Here is a 26,113-nt window from a genome sequence, read left to right on the forward strand (position 1 = left end):
CTTTTAATGAGATTTCTTTCTTTCCTTTCACTTTCTGTTCTTAAAGACTTAGATAGATAGACAGTTACTTTCTTTTCTTTTTTGGTAAGCGTTAGATGTTAAGATTGATAACACTCTCATATCTGTTAAATATGATGCCACAGTCAGAAGACGGTTAGCCTTCAAATTTATATAAGAGACAGATATGAGCGTAGTATCAATCTTCTTTTCTAACTCTCGGCAAGGCATTTTTCCCAAAATCTTGAACTATTTCTTTAAAACTAGTGAAACGTATTTGATGTATGTAAGCAACAGAACTTAAGACACTCAAGACCTTCAAGTACTGGACCAATTAGATTTTGACCTGATGTTGTCGCTAGATTACAAGTATCTCCGAAGTCTTTAGGATTAATCCTAATCATCATGAATGTCTGCACAAAACTTCATGCCAATCCATCAAATATTTGTTGAGATACTTCAGTCTGGACTAGTGGTGGACCGACCAACCAAAATTGCTATCCATAGAGCCACACTGCTTGTATGGCTAAAAATCAAGACCATTAACATTGAAACAAGTTTAATAATCTGATGAAAATTGTGCCTGACATGGTTATTTAGCTTGGATAAGAAACGGAAGATTTAAATGAGATATTATGACTTTCTTGACCTGGAAAGACATTAAACTGACACATCTGAGAAACAATCTGTAGTCATTGATTCAAACATCATTTTCAGATGAACTGAAAGAATAAGTGTTTCCTCCTGTTGAGTATCCATGATAAATGAGTCAATAATGTTGTGGTGTTTCTCACAGACAGCTGACAGTGGACCGAGCAGAGAGTGTGTTGTTCCACTTTGTGTCTCGCTTTAGATGATCAGGGCCCATTAGAGTTCAGGAATGTTAATAAGCCTGAGTGTTCAGAGGAAGGCAGATGACCGACTCTTTTTAGTTTACTGACAGAGCGACACGATGTTATGAAACTCACACATCAACATGTGCATATACCGTAACACAGGCAGGCATGTACATACTGAACATACATGATTAGTACAGACCAGATACTCACACACACTGTACAATGTACAATAACACTGCACCAATCTGCAAACATCTGCAACATATCATGCATTAGTATGTAATGAGGTGAATTATGTTTTTGGTTTTTTTAATTAAGCTATTTCAGTTTCATACCCTAGTTTCAGGCTGATCATATAATAATATGACGCCACAGATTAGCCAATTATAATAAACTCTAACAGCTTTATCAGCCAATCTGAACCTGCTGTTTATGTTTCATTTAACTATGTAAGTATAATTAAGGTAAATCTAGAGTCACCGCTTCCACCCGGCCAACGCTTAATTTCTGCAATAACATTTGAATTGTGCTCATTATCACAATTGTAAAAAGTGTGATGCTGGTGTGTGGTTGTTGGCAGGATTTCTAACCAACCAATCCCAACGGTTCTTTATTTATTCAGGGTTTTGATTGGATCACCACTGTCGGGCCAGCCAGCTAAACGGACAGGAGACGTCTACAAGTGTCCTGTGGGGATGGGGGACAACACATGTGTCAAACTGGAGTTGCCAAGTAAGAATATTTTTTTATGTGTGTGTGTGTGTGTGTGTGTGTGTGTGTGCTGAAATGAATAGTAGAAATTGATTAATGAATTGATCAAAATGTCAAATGTTTTCTGGCTCCAGCTTCTTAAATGTGATGAATTTGCTGCTTTTCTCAGTTTTATCTTCATAAATTTAATATCTTTGGGTTTTGAACTGTTGTTCGGACAAACAAGACATTTGAGGACGTCCTCTTAGACCTTAACTGAGAAAATAATTGGGAGATTCTGTGACTATATTGTGTGTAATTGTAATTTTGTGTGTTTAAATCTACTGCATATCTGACTGGGTCTTGTGGGGAGGAAGTGAGGCCCATCAGAACAGGAAGACAGTAAATAAACAAGGTTTTAATGTTTCATCCGTCCAATTATATCTTAATTAAACAGATAAACACAACTTAGCTCCCAGTCAGCAGCCTGCAAAGCCTGTGTGTCAACACTGGAGGACTGAGAGCTAGTGTGTACAGTAGATCTACACACCAACTCTCAGCGCAGCAATTATTACTTTTCAACACGGCTGTACACGCCTTAGAATTATCAAGAAACAGGAGTTGTATTTCTCCTATTTTTGTCAAATTATTGGCTTTAAGTGCTAATTATTTACAGTAAGGGCTGGAAATGATACTCCTCTGCTCGCCAGAGGAGAGTGCAGTATTTGTTTTTATCTTGAATGAGTTATGCAGGCAAGGTCTAAATCTCAAAAAGTACAGTTTAGTCTGGAAAACATCCACTGGGAATTGATTGAGGCTGGCAGCCGGAGCCAGGCAACTGGGAGTGGTTTACATGACGGCACCAACAACAGTGCTGTTTTTTTATTCAAAGTCAAACTTAGACTTAGTTTTTACCTTGGACAAAGACAGCCCAGCAGGAAGGGTTCATCATATTGATGTGTCACTGAAGAAAAGGGCTTGTCAGTCCCATCACTTAAGTCTGATTCCTGCAGAGTCATTTCAGTCTATGCCCACTGACGACGCCCTAGTCTGTCTCCATAACTAGGTTTGCATTATTTCAGCACAGGAGAGAGATATGCCAAACCATAATGAGCAAAGAAATTTGTGTGGTTTTTATGTTTTTATTCTTAATCACGGTTCCGTCCGACCAATAAAATTGAAAGGTGGTTGTGCCAGGGCAATTATGTGTTATGAAATAATGGCAGGAGACTCCCAACAGCCGCCATTTGTCGAGATGTCTGCTAAACAGTACTGCAACATGTTCACATTCTGTTTGGAAAATTTAACCCATATGGCAAACAATAAATGTAAATGTAAACTGTTGGCTGAATACAATTGCAAATTCAGGCTGCAGTCTTTCAGGCTACAGAACTACTCAGCAGTGATGACTGTCTTAATATACTGATCTTAGAATTGTGAAATATCAGATAAAAATATAAAACACACAAAACAATATTTTTATGCTGTAGTAGTGTGTATGTAACTGAAATGCTGCATTTATATTTTGTTTGTCTATACTGTACTAAGTAAAAGTAGCAATGCCAAGTAAACGCCCTGCAGTCATCATTTTACTCGAGTAAAAAGGACAAACGTATTAGCATCAAAATATACTTAAAGTACTAAAAGTAAAAGTACTCATTATGCAGAATGGCCCATTTAAGAATAATGCACATTATTAATAGATTATAAGTATTGATGCATTGATGTGATAATCACTTTCATGTTGCAGCTCGTAAAGGTGGAGCTGATATGATTAATTTAAATCCTGTTAGCGCATAGCTTGTGAATTCCCCCCAGGGATCAATAATAGCCTCTTTCCGACCGGAGGGATTTTTGCAGTTCCTAGAACATAATGTTCCTAGAACCCTTTTTTTCTCGTGTTCCGACTGGACCAATTTGGGGATTATTAAATTGGCCGCAGTTCCTGTAACTCTTTCAGGTCCTACTTCAGGGCAGGGTCTTTTCCCTTTTCCCCTTTCCCACATAGGAACCCTTAGTGACCTAGCAACGTCTGAAACACAAACAGTACATATTCTTCACTATCTGTTGCAATTCGTCTACGTATGCTAACTCATAAGACAAACATCACGCATTCAACCAGCTAATTGTTAATGCTAGTTAAACTTACCGTTGTTTTGTTTGCCTGTTGCACTCTGCTCTTCTATCTTCTTCCATCATATTAATTAGTAAAATATAATATTACGCAGGAGCCTTCGTCTTCTGTGTTTCTGTGTTTCTCTGTTAAGTACTCCAGCCTGGTCTTTAAACGCCGCCGTTCAAACTCCGTTATGAGGATCCCGGCAAGGCACAACAGGAACATTCCGAGGCCTCTTCCATGCTGGTTTGTTGTTGTATGTGGCGCTACTGTGGCGCTACTGTGGCTGCGGCGTCACTCCCTTACCCCTCCTACCAGTTCCTATGGCCACTTGGCCAGTGCAAATGCAAATGGCAAAGCCGGTTTTGGGAGAGAGTAGTTAGTAGAACTGTTTAGAAGTGGACTGTTCCTATAACTACATTCCTGTAACTACTTGTCATTATCTGAATCTGCAAAGATACTTAAGTAATTAATGAATGTAGCGGAGTACAATATACAATATTTCCCTCCGAACTGAAGAAATGTAGAATAGTACAGTATAAAGTCACAGAAAATGGAAAATACTTGGAAAATACAAGTACCCTTAAAAATTTGAGTACATGTACATCTTAGTCACTTTGCACCACTGGCAATTCATAGCCACCACCTAATATTGCTATATTTTAGCAAAAGCCACGATAGCATTTGACCTGCAGCTTTCTTTGATTTTCAAGAGGTCATTCCAGACCAGGGAGGGATTGTGTGATGAGTCTGATTTGTTCTGATAGCTATCTGGGGTTCACAGTTCACTGAGGACATGCCACGTTCTACTTCTACTCCATTACAACATTTTAACATTTTAACATTTTCAATGCAGGACTTTAACTTGTAACAGAGTATATTTTACAGTATGGTATTAGTACTTTTACTTAAGTAAAGGATCTGAATACTTCTTCCACCCCTACTAATGAGAATCAGAAATGGTTAAATATCAAAATACCCAGATGGGGATTGGTAAAGAGCTTGATTCAAAATTGAAATGGCATGTGAACGAGTTTGAATATGTGGGAAAGAAAAGTAAAGCATATCCAAAGCATTAGCAAGTTGAAGCGTTTGTCATAACATGCTAATTTTAGCCACATGTTATGATTGCGTAATGATTTTAATCTTCTATTTCTTCTTCACCACAACTTGGATGTTTGTCAACAAAACATTTTGTGTTGTGCTCTGCATTTTTTATTAATTGCCATAAGCTAAATACGGTATTAAAGTAATCAAACAGACATGCTATATTTAACCACATGTCAGTGGCTATTACATCTTCAGGGGGTAGATGGAAGTAAGGAAGGAGGGTGAGTGGCTCTCTTCCTTTGGGAAAATACAGAAGAGGAATTTATCCAGCTGTTCTTCCTCTGTGCTGCTCTCTGTTTGTCTCAGTCTGTTTATTCATCCATATTTTTCTTTAGAAAACACAACAGTTCCCAACTTGCATGAAGTCAAGGAGAACATGACCATGGGAACCACGCTGGTGACCAATCCCAACGGAGGATTTCTGGTAAGGGGGAAGATGCTCTTTATAGTATATGAAAGTGCTCTATCCTATATTTCACACACAAAAGTAGGACTGAACTTTGCAAGTATATATTCACTAGCCCTTAGACCTTAGGTCTCTATGGAAACAGTGGACTTGACCCTCCTATGTTTCTCAGTGAGGCTTCATGGTCTGGGAATCAACTGTTTAAGTGCTGAAATGTACAGTATGTACTGTACGGTATGAGTATGTATGAGGTGGCTACGCCAATTCCATTTTATGCTATGAAAGAGATTAGCAGGGTGTGAAAATGACAAAATTGACTAGTCGTCAATACATATATATTCATGCAACTTGTCATTAGGTCCAAGCAAATATAATGTTGGACTGCGAGGGCAGATCCTGCACAACTGCAACTAACTGGGGATTTTCACAGAATAAAGGGCAGACCCTTTAACCCTGTTTTAACACTTAAAGTGGTAAATATGCGTGTTAATGTTTCTCTTGCCTGTGTTTTTATGCTGTAATTCAACACCCATTAGAGTTCATCCAAAACTTGGCAATTTGAACACATTAAAAAGTCCCACACTGAGTAAAAAGCTAACAGGATTAAGTAGTAGCCTACTTGTTTTAAGACTTTTATTTTGAAGGCTAGATGGATTACATCATTTGATTTCTTTCAAATGACATTCCCATTAGCCTCAGTTTTTAATTTGGGTTTGTTGCTATATAACATAGCATTAGCATTGTCATTGTGTCAGTGTTTAGCCTAAAGCACATCTGGGCTTTAGGCTTAGGTGTTTATCTGCTACAGCCTCACAGAGCTGCTAGCATGGCAATAGACTCTTAGTCGTGTTCTTGTACAACTCCAGTATTCCTCCTAAAGTGAGGAAAGCACTGAGGTTGTGGAGCATGCAGGGACATCTAAGGAAATGAAATATTAATATATGTTATTTAGTTTTCCAGTTGTTGTTGGTAATTTTAAAGCCCTACTTCCTTGCAGGCTCAATTTTCAGTTTCCCTCTTCTCTTTTTCTCTCTGGAGAAGTACAGTTTGAAGGGATCTATGGTGGTTTTTAATAGTCTCTGTGTAATCCTCAGTTTGAGTAGTTCTTTCCTCTTGGTTTCTGTCCTCAGTAGTCCTGAACCTCCTCTCACAGATGACCACATACTGATGGAAAGCTAACCAGTCATAGCCTGGAAGTTTCTCAGGCAACTAGAGTCTCAGTTTGTTTGTACGTGTGTGTGTGTCCTGTCTCCACAGGCCTGTGGTCCTCAGTACGGCTACATGTGCGGCCAGCAGCAGTACATCTCAGGAGTTTGTGCGAACGTCAGCGATTCCTTCCAGATCCTCAACTCTGTGGCACCGGCCGTTCAAGGTACGCAGCCTGATGAAATAAGTCACAGCACTTTTACTGAGGACGTGACGGCATCTGCGCAGATTGCCTGTCACAAATAAGAGATTCTAATCTACTCCTCATAGTACCGTCCCACCCAAGACCCTGACATCAAACTCACCCTCCCTCAGCACAGAGGGAGATTAGAGCATTCTTCTTAATGTAAACTTGTCTGCGACCCCCATCCCTCTCTAGACCGGCCCAGCCCAGCCCTTCTGCCGCGTTGTATGCCCAAGTTAGGAGACAGTTTACTGGGCCTGCACTCTGTTTCCCAGGAAGGAAACAGCCTAGAAAGAACCGGAGAGTAAACTAAAGTCTACAGTCATTTTTTTCTTTCTCTGATTCTTCCAGTGTAACTTTCTCTGCCATTACTTTAACAGAAACAAACTCATATGCAGACTGATCATATTGTGCTGCAAAAAAAAGATGTCCCAGGTTTTAAGTGTACTGAATTAAAGTAAGAACTGACAGATTATAAGAGATTGTGCAGCCTTTAGTGACTTAAAAGACCTACAATTATCCAATAATTAAATAAAAAGAAAACAGGTGAGGGTAAAACACAACAAACATAATTTAGTTTTTATATTAAATTTCCTATTCTACTAATAATCTTGCGACCCCTCATGGTGGTCCTGACCCCCGGGTTGGGAACCGTTACTCTACATTATTACATTTTGATTGGGAGCTACTGTTGTGTATCTGCTGTGGGCACAGATAAACAGTGAGGGGACTGGATGTGTTGCATCATTTAATTTCTTTCTTTGAAGTGAAATCAGCAATTTTACTGAGACCAGCTGACTATCTTTGGAAAAGTTTGAAGATAAAAACGTAAAATAAGATAATGCCAATCTCCTGTAACTGCATGCAGAGAAATCCAAAACCAAACTTACCATAACATTAACAACATGTCTGGCTTTGTTCCAGAGTGTGCAAAGGAGTTGGACATTGTCATAGTTCTGGATGGATCTAACAGTATCTACCCCTGGACCAGTATAATCGATTTTCTGCATCGTTTCATCGAGAACATTGTAATCGGACCTAAACTCTCACAGGTCAGTTGCATGAATTCAGCATTAATAAATGATTTTTGAGGATTTTTAAAAGAATTGTAATGTTTCCTGTTGAAAAAACTCTTTTTGTCTTAAACATATGGGTTACTCAGCTTGTGGAATCAAACAGGGATGCATAAATAGTTATATAATGTTAGACTGACAGAAAAAGAATGAATGAAGAAATACACTATTTTCTGCCAACTCAATTTTTCATATTATATTATAGTTGATGACTTAAGTGGCTTCCATTATGGAATTTTCCACCTGGTGCCAAAAATGAAAATAACTGTAATATGGCCTTCATAAAGCATATTTTATGAAATAAAGCCTTTTTAGTCTTTAAAGTAATTTTAGCCTTTGCCTTAGTAAGTTATACCTTGAGTTTATTTCTGTCCACTTGGAACCTTCTTTGAATGGGTGGTTAGTTTTTTATTATGGTTACATTGATCTGGCCTGGAGCTTGTGGAGTTTTCCAGAGGGAAACACTGGAAAGTCTTCTCACTCCGGAGCCCCGTGGTTGTAAGTCACATCTTCCATGGCTGCTGAAGTCCTCTGCCTTCTGTATAAAGAACATTGTGTCATATCAACCCCACCAGACCCAACCACATCCTCAGCAGACTGCAGAAAAGAGACGAACATAGGAGGAGTGAAAAGGAAAAATAATTTGTAATGTAGCGTAACGTTTATGAGAACGTGTGTGTGTTTTCCAGGTGGGGATAGTGTCCTATGGTGCAACTGTGACTCACAGTGTCAACCTGAGCCAGTTTGACACCACGCAAAATCTTCTGAAATTCGTTGATGAACTTCCTCAGCAGACCGGCTTCAAGACCATGACTTTCCTGGGCATCGATACTGCCAGGTACTCAACATTAACCCCTAACCCCATCATGTGGGTGAGCCTGGCAGAGCCGGGCCCACCACTTTTGATTAAGGCATTATGGTCTGGCAAGGTTTAACCTATTTTATACAGTCTATGGGTTTAACAGGCATTTGAATGGGACCATGTCATTTCCAGTTGGCTGAACAAAGGACACAGACAGTCTCCTTAACTTAGACATCAATATGAAGCCTTCCTATTGATCAAACACGTCGTTCAGTATGCTGTCATTGGTCAGATTGCTCCTAAACTATCCAGCAGAAGTTCCCTGATTGGTCCAACATGTATCTGGTCAGGCATAGTGGATGTTTACAAAACTTAAATCCTAAATCGAAAGCTGAGCTAAAAGGGGAACTCCATCGATTTTGCACATCAAAGTCTGTTTACAGGTGTTAGGGAGTACCACTGCATATGTGAGAAATATTATAAAGCCTTTTGTGGCTCCAGAGAGAGCACCGCAAATTCCGTAAGCGTCTTTGGAAAATAAAATTTGGGGGGTTACCAGACCTCTGTAGCCCGCTCCTCAGCTCTGCTTAAGGCTCGAGGTTCAAGGCTACATTAGCCACTACTAGCATAACACACCCAAATCTCGAGTTGCATTGAGGGTAATGCAGGCACCAGTTTTGGACAAGGAAGAAGAATGAGTAGAATAAAAAAGACCTCTCACCAGTCTCATGAAAATAAAAGCTATGTTTAAGGCACAGTTTCAGGTGCTCCAGAAGTTGTGTTGTTTAGACATTTTTTTCAAACTTTTGTACAAATCAGGAAGGAGGCCTTCACGCCGGAGCGTGGTGCACGACCTGGGGTGAAGAAAGTCATGGTGATTGTGACTGACGGAGAGTCACATGACTTCTATAATCTGGACAAGGTCATCGGAGACTGTAAAGATGATGACATCGAGAGGTTTGGCATTGCTGTGGGTACAAACTGTTTTCACAGATTATGTTACTTATTGTAATTACTATATTATGTACGTGCTGTGTTTTCTGATCTTAGGAGGAAGTGAAGATTTTGTGTTTACTGTTAACAATGAATCCAGAACCCCTTTATTCATGAAAAGGGTAGCTGGACTATGCAAGCTTCAGACATTATAGTGTCAAAACACTAATTTCATTTGAAGTGTATTAAACATGTTGCATCATTGTAGTCAACCAGCCAGTAAATCAGTAAGAATTTGATAATTTAGTGAAATAACAAGATGTATCAAGGTAAAGATCAGATAAATCAAGGGGAGGTTTTTCTGAACAGTTTCTTTGTTTAACCGTCATTTAAATCAGCTAGTCAGTCATTCCGTCATACCTTTTAAGCCCTGATGTTATTAACATTGTTTATTAATTTTTTTAGGTTTTGGGAGACTACAATCGTCAGAACAAAAGTGCGGAAGAAGTGCAAAAGTTTATCAAGGAGATTGCAGCCATCTCCAGTGAGCCGCTAAATGACCACTTCTTTAATGTGTCAGATGAGGTGGCCTTGTTGACCATTGTGGATGCTTTGGGAAGCAAGATTTTTGCCTTGGAAGGTGAATATTGTCCCTGTAAAGACACATACCTGTACAAGATGTTCACCTTACTTTTACTCATAAAAGGAATTTTTCGTCATTTTCGGAAATACGTCAATTCACTTTCTTGCCGAGAGTTAAATACCAATTAATGGTAAATTCAATGTATGTATGTATTCAATGTATTTTTTTAAAAACATCCCATAAGTAACTATGAAATTAATCTGCGCCTATAAACCACATTAAAAAATAAAACACCATCTTTTGAATAGGGAGTCACAGACACTCTCATGTCTGTAAGTGAAGTATGGAGCTAGCATTTTTCATACTCATTAAAGTAAGTTTCATAATTACTGTCCTCATTTGAGAGTGGTATCAATCTTTTTTTTTATCTCACTCTCTGCAAGAAAGGGTTACGATTACGAATAAGGATATTCCCCAAAATGTCACACTGTTCCTTTAAAGAGATCAGTGTTTTATTTTCTTGAAAATTACTCCCTTGAATTGAGTAATTTTACAATTAGATACTTAACAACATTTAATTACATTATGTGCTATTTATTTTTATATAAAAAGTTTAAAATGAACTTCTCCTTCCTCAGCTACATCCGGCAATTTCACCTCCTCCTTCGGGATGGAGATGTCCCAAGCTGGGTTTAGTGCACATACTTCTAAAGTAAGTCTAAGTCCAATTATTTACTGTATGTCAGATGAATACACAAATACCAGATAAGTCAAAGTTAATGACTTACTGTAAAATCACTGAACTAGACCGAATGAAAGAAGAGTACATGGTATCTTTAGATCACGGTGAAGTTTAGATGTCTGTAGGCGTTTAGTTTAAAAAGGGACTGTTTATTTTATGTGCTTGCGTGCAAGTGTATGTGTTGGCATGGATGTTAGCTCAACTAATGAACTCGTCCAGACACAATGCCACAGTGTTATGTGTGTTATCTCTGGTGCATCTTCAACCCTTTGGTGATTCACCTCGGTCAGTAGAAGTTTCCAGACACAGGCTCTCTCTGTCCTCACACTGCTGCAGACTTCAGACTGATGGAGGGAGGTTAAATGAATCAGATGTTTGTTCACTACTGTAAGAACAACATGGTCTGGAGTTAATTCGTAGGTATTTCCTACGTCTATTTAAAAACGTACTCACTTCTCACTCTTCCTGCTCCTGACTCACGTTTATCACCTACTCAATCACTACGTACACTGTCTCTGAGGATGCAGTGGCTCATTCAACTTAACACAACCAAACTGAGTTGTTCAACTGTGTGTTAAACACGTGAGGCCTCGCTTTAAGGGGTCAGTAGCGGAAAGAGTCCTTTGACGCAGTTCATTGTGACTATTGATGCATGTTATGTCCTGTGTGACCCCTCCCCTTCCTATTAGATCATTCTGTTTCCTGTAGACAAAAAAAAAGATTGATTGGCGTAAAAAAAATTTGTTCTTTGTGTTCTCTTCTACTATATTTTATTTTATCCAGGTTATTGACTTGTGTCTATATTTTTAACAGGTTATACTCAGTGCTGCAAGTCATGATTCTTACATCATTGATTGAACTGTCAATCATTTATTTTAAATGAATGAGTTATTTAAAAAATATCTGAAAATGCAATTTCCCAGGCCCAAAGATGATATTTTTTGTATTACTTGTTTACTTCTTTAATTCATAAGGATTTGAATGAATGTACTTTTTACTCCACTACATTTATTTAACAGCTTTAGTTACTAGTAACTTTGCAGGTTCAGATTATAGATACAAATGTATGTTTAATAAATAAAATATATATATATACTTTGTACAGATTACTTAAAAAACATGTAAAGTATTTAAAATTATCTCCATTTCAACCAGCTACAAAAGTTTGTATACAGAACTATTGCATGTAATGGAGTATTTTTACATTGTTTTTAATTACTACTAAGGATCTGAGTACTTCTTCCTCCACTGTTTTGGGATCACAGTAAAGATGACAACATTATTTTATTTTTATTTTCACTAACTAACTAATTTTTCTAATCTAATATCCAACTGTTCCTGATATCAGCTCTGTTGTCTCTCGTAGGAAGGTGTGTTACTGGGAGCAGTGGGAGCGTATGATTGGAATGGGACAGTAGTCATGCATACTGCTGGAGGAATAATCACTCCAGGGAAGACCCAGTTCTACGACCCAAAAACTGAGGCCGGGTACGAGGGACTTGCTGGGTACCTCGGTGAGTTGACTCGTAATGTGTTTAAGGCCCTGAAAACATATTTTTCTCAATCAGCTTCTTACTGAGTGATGGGCTCCTACATGAACCATGGATGTATAGATGGTGCGTGACTGCCTATGTATATTCATGTTTTTGTTCGGTTGGCCCCGCCCATGTGTCCTTGCAAAAATACAAAAACATACACCAATAGATAAGCTGAATAAAATACAGAGAGAATACAGACTTTATGCGTGCATGGACAACTCTATCTGAGTGGGGAGTTTTGTGTTAAACCGAAAGAGAAAGAGATAAACTAGATCATTTCAGAGATTAGGTTATATTTTTACAGCTGCAGAATAAATATAGAGTTTCTGTTGCAAGGAGGAGAAAGATATGTAATTTGTCTAACTGCGACAGCAGATGCCTCCCAATCTTTGTCACATAAATAATATACACAGGCCTTTGTCTCCATCCTGCTGCCTTTTATGGCTCGTAGAGCAACCACAGCATCTCGATATCAAGTTATTTAATCAACATGTCATTAGAAAGAGCACTGGTGGGTCCAGGCTCGCGTACTGTAAACTCAGCTGTTGGCACATGCTCATACCTAATGGTCTGACTGCAGTCTTTGCATACGTAGCCTTTGTGTGCTTGTCTGTGAGTGAGTGAGTGTGTTTGTGTGTGTTCCTGCCAGTTTCCGGTGTGTTTTATAGTTTCCTCCACACAGTGAGACGTAAACAGCTGGCTGAAGAAGCATTTCAAAATATCCTTCGAAGAGAGTGTGTTTTTCTCATGACGTCGTTAAGTGCATATCATGTAAGACACATCCCTGATGATGCCTGTTTATCTATGCATTGAATATGCTTGTGTATGCACATATCTCTGCAGGCTATGATGTCCAGTCAGCATCCACCCCTGATGGAGTGCTGTACATCACAGGTGCACCGCGGTACAACCACACAGGCCGGGTTGTTATCTATCGTCTGACTAAAACGAACAACATTGTCGTTTCACAGATACTGAAAGGAGAACAGGTGAGCCTATTTCAGTTTGATGTCTGGGCTAGCCTCCATTTCTCAGTTTATTTTTGCCGGGAAGGCATTTTTTTCATCAATCGGACTCAAGATAAGATAAGATAAGAAAAGACTGTATTGATCCCTGTGGGAAAATAACCGTTATACAGCAGCACAGAGAGAGGCTAAAAGGTAAGAAAAACTTTGGTGGCCCTGAGGTTGCAAAACACAACACTGGACAAAACATAATAAGAATTTTTTTTGTGTGTTTTCTGTTTTGTCGCACTGTTTTCTGAATTATCATGAAGTTGTCTGTAATGCGTTGTGTTTCACAGATTGGTTCCTACTTTGGCAGCGTCTTGCAGACTGTGGACGTGGATGGTGATTCCTACACGGATCTCCTCTTGGTCGGAGCTCCAATGTACATGGGCACAGAAAGAAACGAGCAGGGACTAGTCTACGTCTACAAACTCAAGCAGGTACAGAATTAGGTATTTTGTGCGTTTGTGTTTGTCTTTGATTAGAAGCGCTTGTGTCAGATTGTAATGGTGCACGCAGTGATATTTGTCTCGTGTCCTAGTTTTTGTCTTTGCTTCATTCCCAGGACGGCCAGTTTGAGCACGAGTTCACTTTAAAGCCAATCAATCAGTCCTGTTGTACTGCCCACTCAGCCAGCTGCACTAATAAAAATGAACCATGTGGTGCCCGGTTTGGTACGGCCATCGCAGCAGTAACAGATCTCAATCTTGACGGGTTTAATGACGTGGCGATCGGTGCACCTTTTGAGAACGACCACCGAGGGGCTGTCTACATCTATCATGGAAATAAGACGTCACTGAAAGAGAAATTTGTACAGGTGAGAACAGTGTCAGTGCCACTCAATCACTGAATACCAACATATCTGTATTTGTTTTTTTTAAATTAAAGGGAAATGCTGGTATATTTCTTCCTGGCATACATGTATTTCCGATGAATGTGGCCATTATGGCTTTAAGTGTCTTTCTGTTGGACTCAGAGACCAGCGTGTGAAATAATTCATGTAAAGGTCATGTTTATTCGAAAAGGCTCTACAACACAGGTGGCAAGTGCAAAGTTAGCATGACCCATAGAGCCACAGTAGCAACATTTTAAACCAGAATGTCTCTCTAATGTGCTCTAATTGGTTCTGTGTCTCTTTAGCATATCCCTGCAGGTGGGGACAGTGAGAAGGTGAAATTCTTTGGGCAGTCTATACATGGAGTCATGGATCTAAATGGAGATGGAATCACTGATGTAACCGTGGGAGGTCTGGGAGGTGCTTCACTATTCTGGTGAGACATGGCCCATCCTCACATATAAACATTTACCCTTTAAACTACACATTCCACCTGAATCATAACCAGCAGCAGCGCCCGTATCCCGGAGACATCTTACATGTCTGTTTTGCATTTTCTTACTTGGGTTTAGACAGCTGTGCATGTCCCACTGGGCTTGTAGGCTTGAGACCAACAACTTCCTAATGATCTCTCTGTTACAACCCCTGGCTGTTGGACTTCAACCCACAAAGTTTTGAGTTAGCCCACACCATGATTTAACTTCCCAGGAAGGCCTACTCCCACAGTTTCTACTGGCAGAGGCTCAGCTAAGCTGTGTGAAAACTTCATCTCCCAAGTGGCTTAGAGTTTAAATAGGATTTGGCAGCAGGCGGCTGTTCCTCCTGGACTGTTGGCTGTGTTTTAGAAAGCTCAACGGTTGGATAGAGAGCATTGAGGCCAAGTTTTATGCTCAAATGCATCCATTTCTTGTTCCTTCCTTGTATAAGTATATACATACAGACACACACACACACACACACACATTGCACCAACAACAACAACTACACTTGTTTTCAAGACGTTAGCATGTCTGTTTCATTTCACCAGGTCCAGAGATGTTGCAGAGCTCCGTGCCGACATGACTTTTGAACCTGTTAAAATCAACCTGCAGCAGACTCAGTATCAGTGTGAACATGGTGGACGCATATCTGCGTGTGTGACAACTGAGGTGTGTTTCATCTACAGTATCAAATCAGACAAGCAGGACGTAAACACTGCTGCAGGTGAGAAGCATCCTATTCATTAATTTCTCTGCGTCATTACTGTTGAAGTGGCTGTGCTTCATTACTACATGTTGTCTTTTCTGTTGTGTCCTGCAGAGATCCGCTACAATCTGACCCTGGATGCTCTGCGTGCAAAAGCCAGGGCCTCATTTATTGACTCAGATGATAAAAGTGATCGTAAAATTACCAGGAACTTCACCATCAAAGACAGAGAGAGAAAATGTGTGAAAGAAACCTTCATGATGTCGGCAAGTACTCTGATCTTTATGATGTACACATGGGGTTACTTATTCAGATTCAGATTCAGATAACTTTATTAGTCCCCAAGGGAGCAATTCGGTTTTACTGCCAACCCATCCATTAAGGGTTAAACTTAAAAAGTGCATTAGCACACAATGTATATAATGTAATGTTAAAAAATTATAAAATAAACAATAAATAGTACTCTATACAGATGGTTCTGTTTCTCCCATAACATCCGTACATTTACACATGACCCAATCATTACACATACACGCACGCACGCACGCGCACACACACACACACACACACACACACACACCTGCCAGTGACGGAACAGAACAGCGGAGTGCAAGAACCAGTAGTTATGTGTTTTCCTTTAACAGTCTTGTATGTTGATTTATGATTTCTTACCTATACAAAATCAATATTTGTAACCACTTATCCACAAAACAAAGTAATCCGATCAACTGGATTACTACAAGTTCTGTGACATTCATTCATGAAAGTCAATTCATTCATTGTAGGCTTGTCGAAAATGTTAATGGTGTTTTGAGCCAGAAAGGAGACAGGACAAAGCTGTGAGAAGTCCTATGCAAAGCAATAAGACATTGGTTCTAACATGAAACAGACCCGTCCTGATCAAAGCATGCCGAGTACAGCCCTGTGCTGCTCTGAGTGATAAATTATCTGTAGAGAGTTGGAGAGTTGGAAAGAGAAGGTGACAAAGGAAAGAAAAATGTGACAAAGTGATGTTCCAGGTCAAGGAAGAATTCTACTAAGTGGCCTAACAAGCACATCACACACTATTCATCACAGTTGAAACCTTTGTACATTACAATTACACCCACTGTAAACCTAAGCGGTCTCTGGCAATGTGACATTTAAAGCCATGTGTACAAAGTTTCTCATTCCAGCCGTTCACTGCAGCAATGGATTTCTCTGAATAGCTGCCTCTAGGCGAGAGATAGAAGAACTAATCAGTGGAAACAGCTGTTGTTGCTGTGTCATGCCGGGCAATGAATACTTGCTCTGTTCTAGTGTGCCAGTTTGTGCAGAATCTTCCCACATACTGCAGTGCAGAGAGGTCCTCAAGGGTCGGAACATTTGTACCACAACTATCTTACCTGAGTCCAAGATGGACCAGACCCAAATCCGAACATAACTGAACAACTGTATGAACCAAAAGCAAATCTATCACAAATGAATCTATGTCCAAAAAATGTGTTTGATAGCTCCAAGTTAGTAATGTGCCTGACTATAAGATGCTGTGTGTGTTCCTCATGTCATACTTTTCTCAGGTTTAATCAAAATGTGGCACAGGCTCAAGAGAAAAACTCATATTTATTATTTTATTTATTTCCATCAGCCTTTGCTGTACATTGTGTTTAGTGGTAATTAGTAGTTATCATCCTAACACGCTAAACTAGGATGGTAAACATTGTAAACATGATAGCAGCATGTTAGCATTGACATTGTGAGCATGTTAGCATGTTGATTTTAGCATTTAGCGCTGGCATGGCTGGAGACTCTCAGGGCCTTATTTTTGTGTTACAACCAGCGCAAACCGACCGTTTAATATTTTCCTGACATAACAATTTGCTTCGCTTTATGTGTGGTATTTTGATGCGAGAGCACACATAGAGCACAACGTACACAGGACAGGTGTGAGATTTACTCAAATGGAAAGCAAGTTGTTGGTATTTGGGTGGGAATTGTGCCTTAGACCTACCGCTCAAAAAGACTTTTGTTGACAATTCTGTAGTTATTTTTACCAAAGCTTAGATATCATCACTGTCAGCGATTCCTGATCTCTCCAACTCTGAAATACAACTCAGAGGCTGACAATAACGTTCTGTCTGAATGATATGAGTTAGATGCAAATAAGGTGCAACAATTCTCAACAAAAGAGTCATGGAGCTGTCGATCAGGCCTGTACACACCCACATAGTCCCGAATGGGGACTAATAAGCCAAGTAAGTGAAAACACCTGTGCAGGTGGACAATGGTTGTGTAGGATCTTTAAGTCCTTCTTTGCTTATATCCTCTTTATCCTCTTCCAACTGCCCCCCCCCACTCTCCTCACCCTCCTCTGTCGTGCTCCACCTGTCCCCTTTTCCAGGCCCGGCTTGACTTCCGAGAACCTCTCATGGTATCTTTAGAGTTTGGACTTGCTAATGAAGACAAAGGCCCCGTCCTGGATGAAAGCCTTCCCAGATCCATCAATAAGACAGTAAGAGAGTTTTTCATATCATTTGTAAGAGTGTCTCTCAGCATGTTAAGTATAAACTGCTAAATAACAGTAAACAGAAGATTTAGAGTCACAGACAGGAAGGATTTGAACCTCGTCTTAAACATCCTCCATCTGTCTGTCTTTATAATCCAAGAGTGAGTAGTGGGGTGTTCTTGTCTGCTTTTACACTACATTAGCATCTGCAACAGCTGACTACCATCCTGCATTTTTTCCCCTCAAAGACTGCATAAGTGTTTCAACGCCAACAGTCAGGACTTCCCACACTCCCCTATGCATATTTGTTCCAACAAGAAGTTTTCTAGATAATTTCTGCCATGAGTGATGTTTCCAGATAAAGGAGGGAAGGAAAATCGGCTTCAGCAAGTAACAAAGAATGCCATTAAAGACTGGGTGTATAAAACACAGTAGCAGTAGCAACAACACCACTTCCCCTCACTTCTTAACACATGGTCATATGTAATGTGTTTATTAGCCTAGACACATCCTCAGTGTCACATACTGCCAAAGCAGCAATGCATGCCACACTTATATACAAGCGAGGAAGCGTTGTTAGGACCTCTCCTGTTATTGTTATTAAAAGGAAGAGAAGAGACACACACACACAGAAGGGGGGAGGCATCAAACGGAAGTTTTTCTTTTGACATTGTGCTGCATATGATATTCTTTCATTCTTTCTTGGGAGAGTAGACACTGTTGATCTTAACAGTCCAGTGGGAGAGCATACAGAATGGGAACACATTTGATGGTGTCCCTCAAATGACAAGTCAGAGGAAATGGAGGTCATCTGAGTGATCTCTTTGAGTCAGTGATACAAACAAATATGAAGCAACAGCAGTCAACTTTGATTCACATTTCTATCATTTCTGCAGAGGAGCTTCTAAAGACTTATTGTTGTTCCAGTATTTTTAAAGATCTTTTCCAAAATTGTTTTAATGCATATGAAGATATTCTGCTTTGGAAAATAATTTGTGTCTCAGATTGTTTTTTTTGTCAAAAAATGTCAATTAACTAGTTAAAACATCTTAATATCTATTACATCTTTCAATATTTCTTCTTATTATTTCATATTAAGTATGTCACCTTTATGGGGATTCAAATCATACAACTTAAATAACAGTGGCACTGGGAATTTAGACTACGCTCATTGATTAATTGGATGGACAAAATAATACACAAAACCTCTCAGTATAATGCAACACACAGTTCAACAGCTCCACAAACTACATAGATTTGAATACAGTTGAGAACACCTCCCCCAAAACATTGCGTTATTATAACATTTACTTATTATATTTTACAATAAACTAAAAACATTTTTGACTGGAGTAGGACTTAAAGGTTTCACTTCTTTACATCTTGAAAGTGTTCGTCTCCATCTTGTAGATTCCCCTAGTGGACTGTGGAAGCGATGAGAAGTGCATTGCTGACCTCTCTCTCAAAGCAGAGCCTAATGTCAAAAAGTAAGTGGAATTAGAATTAAAGGATATGTTCACACTTCAAGTCTGTTTTCAAACAATACTAGCATTCCCATATGTACATTAAAAAAGATACTGGTTGCTGTAAGTGTTCCTCCAGTTGTTATTTGGTTATTATATACTGAAGTTGTATATCTTGTACTGTATCTTAATCAAAGTGTCTCACAGCACAATTATTAACAACATAGTTATTAGACCTTATTAGCAGCAAACCCTACTAGTGCGTGACTGCACCCTTGTGGGGAGGCATGTGCATCACAACCACGCATGCTGACAGTTTTTTTTAATTTATTTTTCCAGAATGATGATCAGAGCAAACAAAGACAAGATTGACGTGAACATCAACGTTAGAAACAGCAAAGACAATGCATACAACACAAAAGTTACCCTCAGTTTCACAGCGAACATCAACTATGTTAAAGTAGAGGTGAGCTTTCTCGTTCTCCTCTGTCTGCATCATTTTATATGGATTGAAGCGATGTGTGTGATTATACTTGTTATATTTTGTATTATCAGCCAGAGAAAGCATGCACTCTGAATCACACAAAGGTGGAGTGTGCTGTTGGATACCCCTTCTTGGGAAGCAATGTAGAGGTTAGTTTTAAGCATACGTCACATTTACCAGGCTACATACTACCTGCTATTAGTCATTTTCTTTTATCTTTACTACTGCTAATTAAAGATGTGATGTGCTCTAATCTCCACAGGAAAATTTCAAAGTGAAATTTGAGGTAAATCCCAAACATATCCAGGATGTAATTCAGATCAATGTGACAGCTACAAGGTGAGAAAATCAGCACATTATTTGTCATTAACAGTTTGAAGTTGTTTGCATTAACAAAAAAAAAAAAAAAAAAAAAAAGTAATGCAAACAACAAATTGTAAAATTGTAAAAAAAAAAAAAAAATTCCCACAGTGACAGTGAAGAGCTGGCTTCGACCCTGCATGACAACACGGTGCACATCTCCATCCCTGTGAAGTATGAAGCTGGACTCATATTCTCAGTGTGAGTAACTGGACTCCTTACTGATCATGTATACTGCTCCTCTGCATGTTGTATTGTAAAATATGTGTCGTTTTCAGTCACAGCGGGCATCTTATTTCAGCGATAAAGCTCTAAGAACTCAATGTACACTACCTGCCCCACACCAAACAGCAGACAGACACAGTTAGTTACCAGCTGGTAAACATAGTGGATCATTTAGCAGCTAAAGAATCAGATATTTCCCTCAGGAGTTGGTAGAGACCAAAAACACCGAAACAAAAAGAGAGTGAATATTTAACTTACATTCATACATAATGTTGCTGTGTATCTGCTGGATGTGTAAATAAGCAACTGTTTGCTATATGTTCAACATATCAACTTATATCTTTTTAAGTTCATACTATATTATTGTTGTGTTTACAGCTTGTTGTGCTGCCCAACAGTTGTCAAAAAATGTATCAATGCAGGTTTAATAAAGTCATTAGGATCGGCTGTGTTGAATCGGTGGAATTCCCATTTGATAAGAGTGCCTTAGATTGGTACCAAGAGTTTTATTTTCATGGTACTGAAAAATCTGTTAGTATTTGAAGTTGTGATTGAGAACGGAAAAATTGAATATGATCTTGTTTTAAAATGCATCTTTCAGGCGGCCTGTGGATCAACACGTCGAAGTAAAAGAGGGTGAACAGTATTCCAGTGAATTCAATGACACCAGGATGATCGGAGAGGAGGTCAACATCAGCTACACGGTAACAGAGACCCTACCCACTTATTTGTTAATGTAAACATAGAGTATACAGCTGCATGCAGATGTGGTTTGTTTGGTAATTCAGATGTTATTTCACTCTCCATCTCACATCTTAACAGGTGGAGAAGTCAGGTGATACGGTGTCTCCTCCTCTTGACCTTACAGTGACGTATCCTGACCGGTCGCCTCGGCAGAACAACTTACTTTACCTAACACACGTCACCACCAGCCCACAGGTATGCACACACACACACACACACACACACACACACACACACATGTATCTGAACAGACAGACCCTCCTTCACATCTGCTCTGCTTTCTTTCCAGGTGAAATGTGACGCAGAACGTTGGATCAACCCTCATAAAATTAACCCGAATACTATAACTCCCAATACAAAGAAAGAAACTCTCAGTGTCTTTCTGCTGGTGAGTGATGAGCCTCAATCAATCTGTCAGACTGAAACACTGTTTCTCCCTGAAGTTCATCTTAACTGTTTAACTGTGAATTTGGGTCAGTTTATAGTACACATCAAATTGATCACATTTAGACATAAGATGCACTCAGTGTATGATTAAAATCTGAGCTCACATCTTTTTCAATCTTAAGCATCTGCAAAATACTTTTAAATGTAGCTTGATATAATTCAAACTAAGCCTCCTTTGCCCGTAGCTGTTGTCTCAAAATAAGCAACATTTTCACAATTAGTTTTGTCTTTAAATGTCACTTAACTAAAATGAAAAGGGACAAACGCACAGAAGGCCATATATTAAAATACAAAACAGACAGACAGCCAGTCTGAAGGCATTCAAACAGTATCAGTACTTATACAAACCAAGATATGTTTTCCAATAAAAAGAGTTGATACTTAAGTTATTAGTCATGCGATAAATTACCCGACTAAAGTTTGAGTTTAAGTTGTTTAAGGTACGTTGCGTCCTACACATCTACAAGCAAATGTTTATTTAAAGCGCTTTATATTTTTTTATAAGTAGGTTCCCATTACCCACTTAGGAGTTGAACCCTCGTGTGTGTGTGTGTGTGTGTGTGTGTGTGTGTGTGTGTGTGTGTGTGTGTGTGTGTGTGTGTGTGTGTGTGTGTGTGTGTGTGTGTGTGTGTGTGTGTGTGTGTGTGTGTGTGTGTGTGTGTGTGTGTGTGTGTGTGTGTGTGTGTGTGTGTGTGTGTGTGTGTGTGTGTGTGTGTGTGTGTGTGTGTGTGTGTGTGAGTGTGTGTGTGTGTGTGTGTGTGTGTGTGTGTGTGTGTGTGTGTGTGTGTGTGTGTGTGTGTGTGTGTGTTCGTTCTACAGAGCTGTGAAAACCTCAACTGTGCATCATTTAGCTGCTCTATCCCTGAAGCTTCGATCAGTCAGGTCAACGTTACATTCAGAGTGTGGAAACCTACGTTCATCAAGGTAGGTTTAAGGTGCTTCATGGGTGCTCATTTTGGGCTTGTCTCGGTTGTTTGGTTTGTCAAAGAACTGGGAGGCAGAGTGACTACCAGCTTTCTGATGCGTTATTATGGAACACACGCAACTTCTAGGCAAGACCCGCCCTTTAATAGCATTCACACTCTACTATTGGCCAGGCGTCCATGCTTACGCAAGGTAACGTAACCCAATTTGTTCAGGTCCTATCTCCTGACCAATCGTCTACCCTAACCTTAACCACTCGAGGTCAGTGCCTAACCCCAACCAATCGAGCTGCTTCGTAGGGCGGGACTTGCCTAGAAGACTTTCTGATGGATAGACAGGAAAGCAAACGTTTAAAGGAGATTTATCTTACAGGGCGAGTTTACCAGCTTGTACATGTTGGTGAATGCCACCCTGGCGATCAAAAACACAGACTTGTTTGAACTGAGCAGCAGCGACAGGACCAGAAGTGTAAGTCATAACGTTTTTTTGTATTGTATTCCTATATTGTCATTGTATGCATGTGTGTGTTTGCATGCATGTGTACATTTACTCTTGTATGTGTGTGCCAATCAGGTGAAAATCCAGGTTTCGAAGGAGAGCTTAGGAGGAATCCCTATTTGGATCATCATCATTAGCATCCTGATAGGACTGCTGATCTTAGCACTTGTCATCTTCGCTCTCTGGAAGGTAATATATTTCCTGACTCTGACTGCAGAGTATTTTAAATCTTCAAATGCCTGGTGACCATCTGTGGCAGCTTTTCACTGCAGAGCCAATGAAGCTACAAACAGGAGACGCTCAGCTTAGCTAAAAGTGGTACTGATCTTCTCATTTACAGTAACTCTCAACAAGAAAAGGGAATGAGCATATTTCCCAAAATGTCAAACTATTTCTTTCCTATTGACTTTAAGTAGGTAGTTTTATAACTGAGTTTTCTGCTCCTCCAGATGGGCTTCTTCAAGAGAAAAACCAGGGACTACTCAAAGGAGGAAATGATGGACTGAGGTATCTAGACATCCAGCAGCAAGCAGCTATGTGACCGACTGCTTCCAGCGCCATCGGGTCGTACAAAGTGACGGGCAGACTTTTAAACAGATAGTCGGACAGACGGAGGAGACGCCATAAAACCCACAGACACCTCAGTGCTACGACACAGTGGCGAAAACCTGGAAAACACAGTTACAGTTACAGTTATATACAGTATACATCAAGTCAGGTCAAGCCGTTCAAGAAGCGAAGCAATGGAGGAGGAAGAAACCATCGCCTACCAGGCATCTGTTGGCAAAGTAGCATATATCTGTATTACATACAGCAGTTTTACAAAATCATAGGAGCTACAATAGCTGCGCTCCAGTTCCAAAGGAAAAAAGTACTCAGGTTTTTCTGTATGGTGATCCAATGTCGGGTAAGCAACCTCACATTCACTTTCTATGTCATTACAGCAACAACATCCAAAGGTCTATTCACTTCTAAGACATACACAATATGTGAACTTAATGTGTTGGAGCAACACTGTCTGATAGCTTAGATTCTTGTTTTAAAGCTGATGTGCTTGATTAGTTTTATGAAACACTGTACCTTTTAGCATGTTATAGTATTTTGTTTTTGTTTGGTATTTTTGCTACATTTTTTACAATATAACATGGCACATCCTTAATTTTTAAAATGTTGGCTATAGACACTGACCTGAACACAAGATTTGTTTTATGCAGAGGTGCAGTCTGACTGCTTTTATTTTTTTATACTTTTAATCTTAGTTAACCCATTCAAAAACAAAAGAAAGATTGGCCCATCTCAGATGCTAAAAGTGAAAATTAGTGTCACATTGGTTACTGAGGGATACAGAAAGCTGCGCCTGCAATATTCAAATCTTTGATTGCACTGTAAATATAAGTAAATGCTCCAAAATGTAAAGCTTAAAAATGTACATAATTTTGTTTGATATGATTCATGTAATTTAAGAGGTGTTATCCATAAATCAGTCAGGTCAGAGAAGATGATTTTGCTCAGGTGCTACAAGTATCATGAATGATGACATTAAAATTTTAAGTATAAGAAAATGATCTGGCCTATCTCACAATGTCAAAGGCGATGCAAATATGTAAATATTGTTATATTTTGATGAGAAAATTAAAGTATAATTATTATTTACTGAAGATGAGGGTTTGTAGCCACTAGTTTGGTTGTATTTGATTGAAAGCCTGGAGAATTACTGTGTTGAGGTGAGATACAACTGTAGCATATTTTGATTTCAACCTTTTTAGTTTGCAAAATGTATTCCAATGTAGAAATATATATGTGTCATCATTCACCAGCAGTTGCCATACAGTAAATGGGATTCACTGGTAGGTGGCTTGTAGTGTAGACAAGCTACATGTACACAAAGCATTAGCATACTACAGGATCAGTGTCCCCCCATTTGCGGTACACATTACCTAACAAAGTTACTTTTTCAGGTTTTCTGTATTTTTGTTTTTTTCCAGAAGTCCACAGCTACACAATGCATTAAAAGAGATTATATTGTATATCGGGGAGACTGGGTTTCTGCCTCTTTTTTTCGACTTTCTCCCTCATTGTCATAAAATAAAGTTGAGGGAAAACAGCAAGAAGAATAAGAGGTAACTTTTTGATTTTTAAATACTCCTCGGCACTCACGCTTCACTGTTGACATGAAGCACATGTAATACATTGTATGTACAGAATGTGTAACTGTTGTATGGCTACATCAGGTTTGTGCATGAGGGTGGAGTCACAAGTCTCCCTTTTGTTCACTTGAGGTGGTCTGGGATTGTTTTCTCAGATCCTCTATTAACTTCTGAGACAGAGTAAAGCACAAAGTGAGAGTTGTGAGCTCCACCCCAGCCTTCTACACTGCTGTGAAGTCTTCATTGTAATGCACTGGTTTGTCAGACTGTTTGTGTCCTCATCAGCACAGCAATGAACTGAATCTTATGTACAAAAATAAATACTTTTTACAAAGTACTTTATCATCAGATCATTAATTATTCTGCTTTTGTTTAGACAATATCTAATGTAAAATAGATAGAATGTAAAAGTTGCTGTGTTTTAGTTCTGTCAATTAAATGTAAATCACTAGTGCTTAGTATCTTTTACTGCTGATAATCATCCCTAGATGAAAAAGTAACATCGTATAAATGTTCTCTCTTAAAATACATTAGCAGATGGCGGGTATTAACAACCATTTTGATAATCAATTTAATCATTCTTGTCATTCATGAATAAAAATGTATGTACAATTTTAAGGATTTTTTTTAAGTAGGCTGTGTACTTTAGTATTTTTATTTTATTCTCCTATATACTTCCCTACTACTCCATTTCGGAGAGAAATATTGCACTTTTTACGCCACTACATTTATTTGATGGCTATACTTTGCAAATCAAAAGTTTACATACAAAGCATCAACTAATGCATCAGTAATAGTAATACAATAATACATAATAATATAACACTGACACTGCGTAATGCCACTTTTACTTAGCATCCACTTCTCTTATTGAAAATCCTTTAAAATAAGACATTTGATCAGTTCATAGAGGAAAGAAAACATACACATTGGAAAAGTTAATGTAGGCTATTATCATTATTTTATGTTAAGCATGTTATACTTAGAGGGAGATAGTGCAGTTTCCTTTGTTATTGTTATGTTATAGCTATTTGTGGAAACATGGTGTTATTTCTTCATACTTTCCCCATTGTTCTTTTTTTTAAGGTTT

At 39.0% G+C, this 26,113-nt stretch overlaps 1 protein-coding gene across 1 annotated transcript in view; it reads left to right on the plus strand.

Annotated features, from left to right (window-relative positions):
• Nucleotides 1-25,360, plus strand: part of itga1 (integrin, alpha 1) — a 45,781-nt gene extending 20,421 nt beyond the window's left edge. The window contains exons 3-30 of the mRNA XM_028601919.1: nt 1,459-1,568; nt 5,088-5,176; nt 6,416-6,530; nt 7,473-7,600; nt 8,311-8,459; nt 9,243-9,393; nt 9,822-9,996; nt 10,578-10,651; nt 12,048-12,195; nt 13,063-13,208; nt 13,523-13,666; nt 13,792-14,043; nt 14,367-14,497; nt 15,089-15,264; nt 15,361-15,512; nt 17,627-17,737; nt 19,142-19,218; nt 19,534-19,660; nt 19,750-19,827; nt 19,941-20,017; nt 20,150-20,239; nt 20,865-20,967; nt 21,086-21,202; nt 21,297-21,395; nt 22,274-22,378; nt 22,751-22,846; nt 22,952-23,065; nt 23,326-25,360. Coding sequence (XP_028457720.1) covers nt 1,459-1,568; nt 5,088-5,176; nt 6,416-6,530; nt 7,473-7,600; nt 8,311-8,459; nt 9,243-9,393; nt 9,822-9,996; nt 10,578-10,651; nt 12,048-12,195; nt 13,063-13,208; nt 13,523-13,666; nt 13,792-14,043; nt 14,367-14,497; nt 15,089-15,264; nt 15,361-15,512; nt 17,627-17,737; nt 19,142-19,218; nt 19,534-19,660; nt 19,750-19,827; nt 19,941-20,017; nt 20,150-20,239; nt 20,865-20,967; nt 21,086-21,202; nt 21,297-21,395; nt 22,274-22,378; nt 22,751-22,846; nt 22,952-23,065; nt 23,326-23,382 — 3,391 coding nt within the window. The 3' untranslated portion in view covers nt 23,383-25,360. The remainder of the gene's footprint in view (nt 1-1,458; nt 1,569-5,087; nt 5,177-6,415; nt 6,531-7,472; nt 7,601-8,310; nt 8,460-9,242; nt 9,394-9,821; nt 9,997-10,577; nt 10,652-12,047; nt 12,196-13,062; nt 13,209-13,522; nt 13,667-13,791; nt 14,044-14,366; nt 14,498-15,088; nt 15,265-15,360; nt 15,513-17,626; nt 17,738-19,141; nt 19,219-19,533; nt 19,661-19,749; nt 19,828-19,940; nt 20,018-20,149; nt 20,240-20,864; nt 20,968-21,085; nt 21,203-21,296; nt 21,396-22,273; nt 22,379-22,750; nt 22,847-22,951; nt 23,066-23,325) is intronic.
• Nucleotides 25,361-26,113: the final 753 nt, after the last annotated feature.

This window comes from Perca flavescens, chromosome 16 (genome assembly GCF_004354835.1).
Source record: "Perca flavescens isolate YP-PL-M2 chromosome 16, PFLA_1.0, whole genome shotgun sequence".
NCBI classification, from domain to species: Eukaryota; Metazoa; Chordata; class Actinopteri; order Perciformes; family Percidae; genus Perca; species Perca flavescens.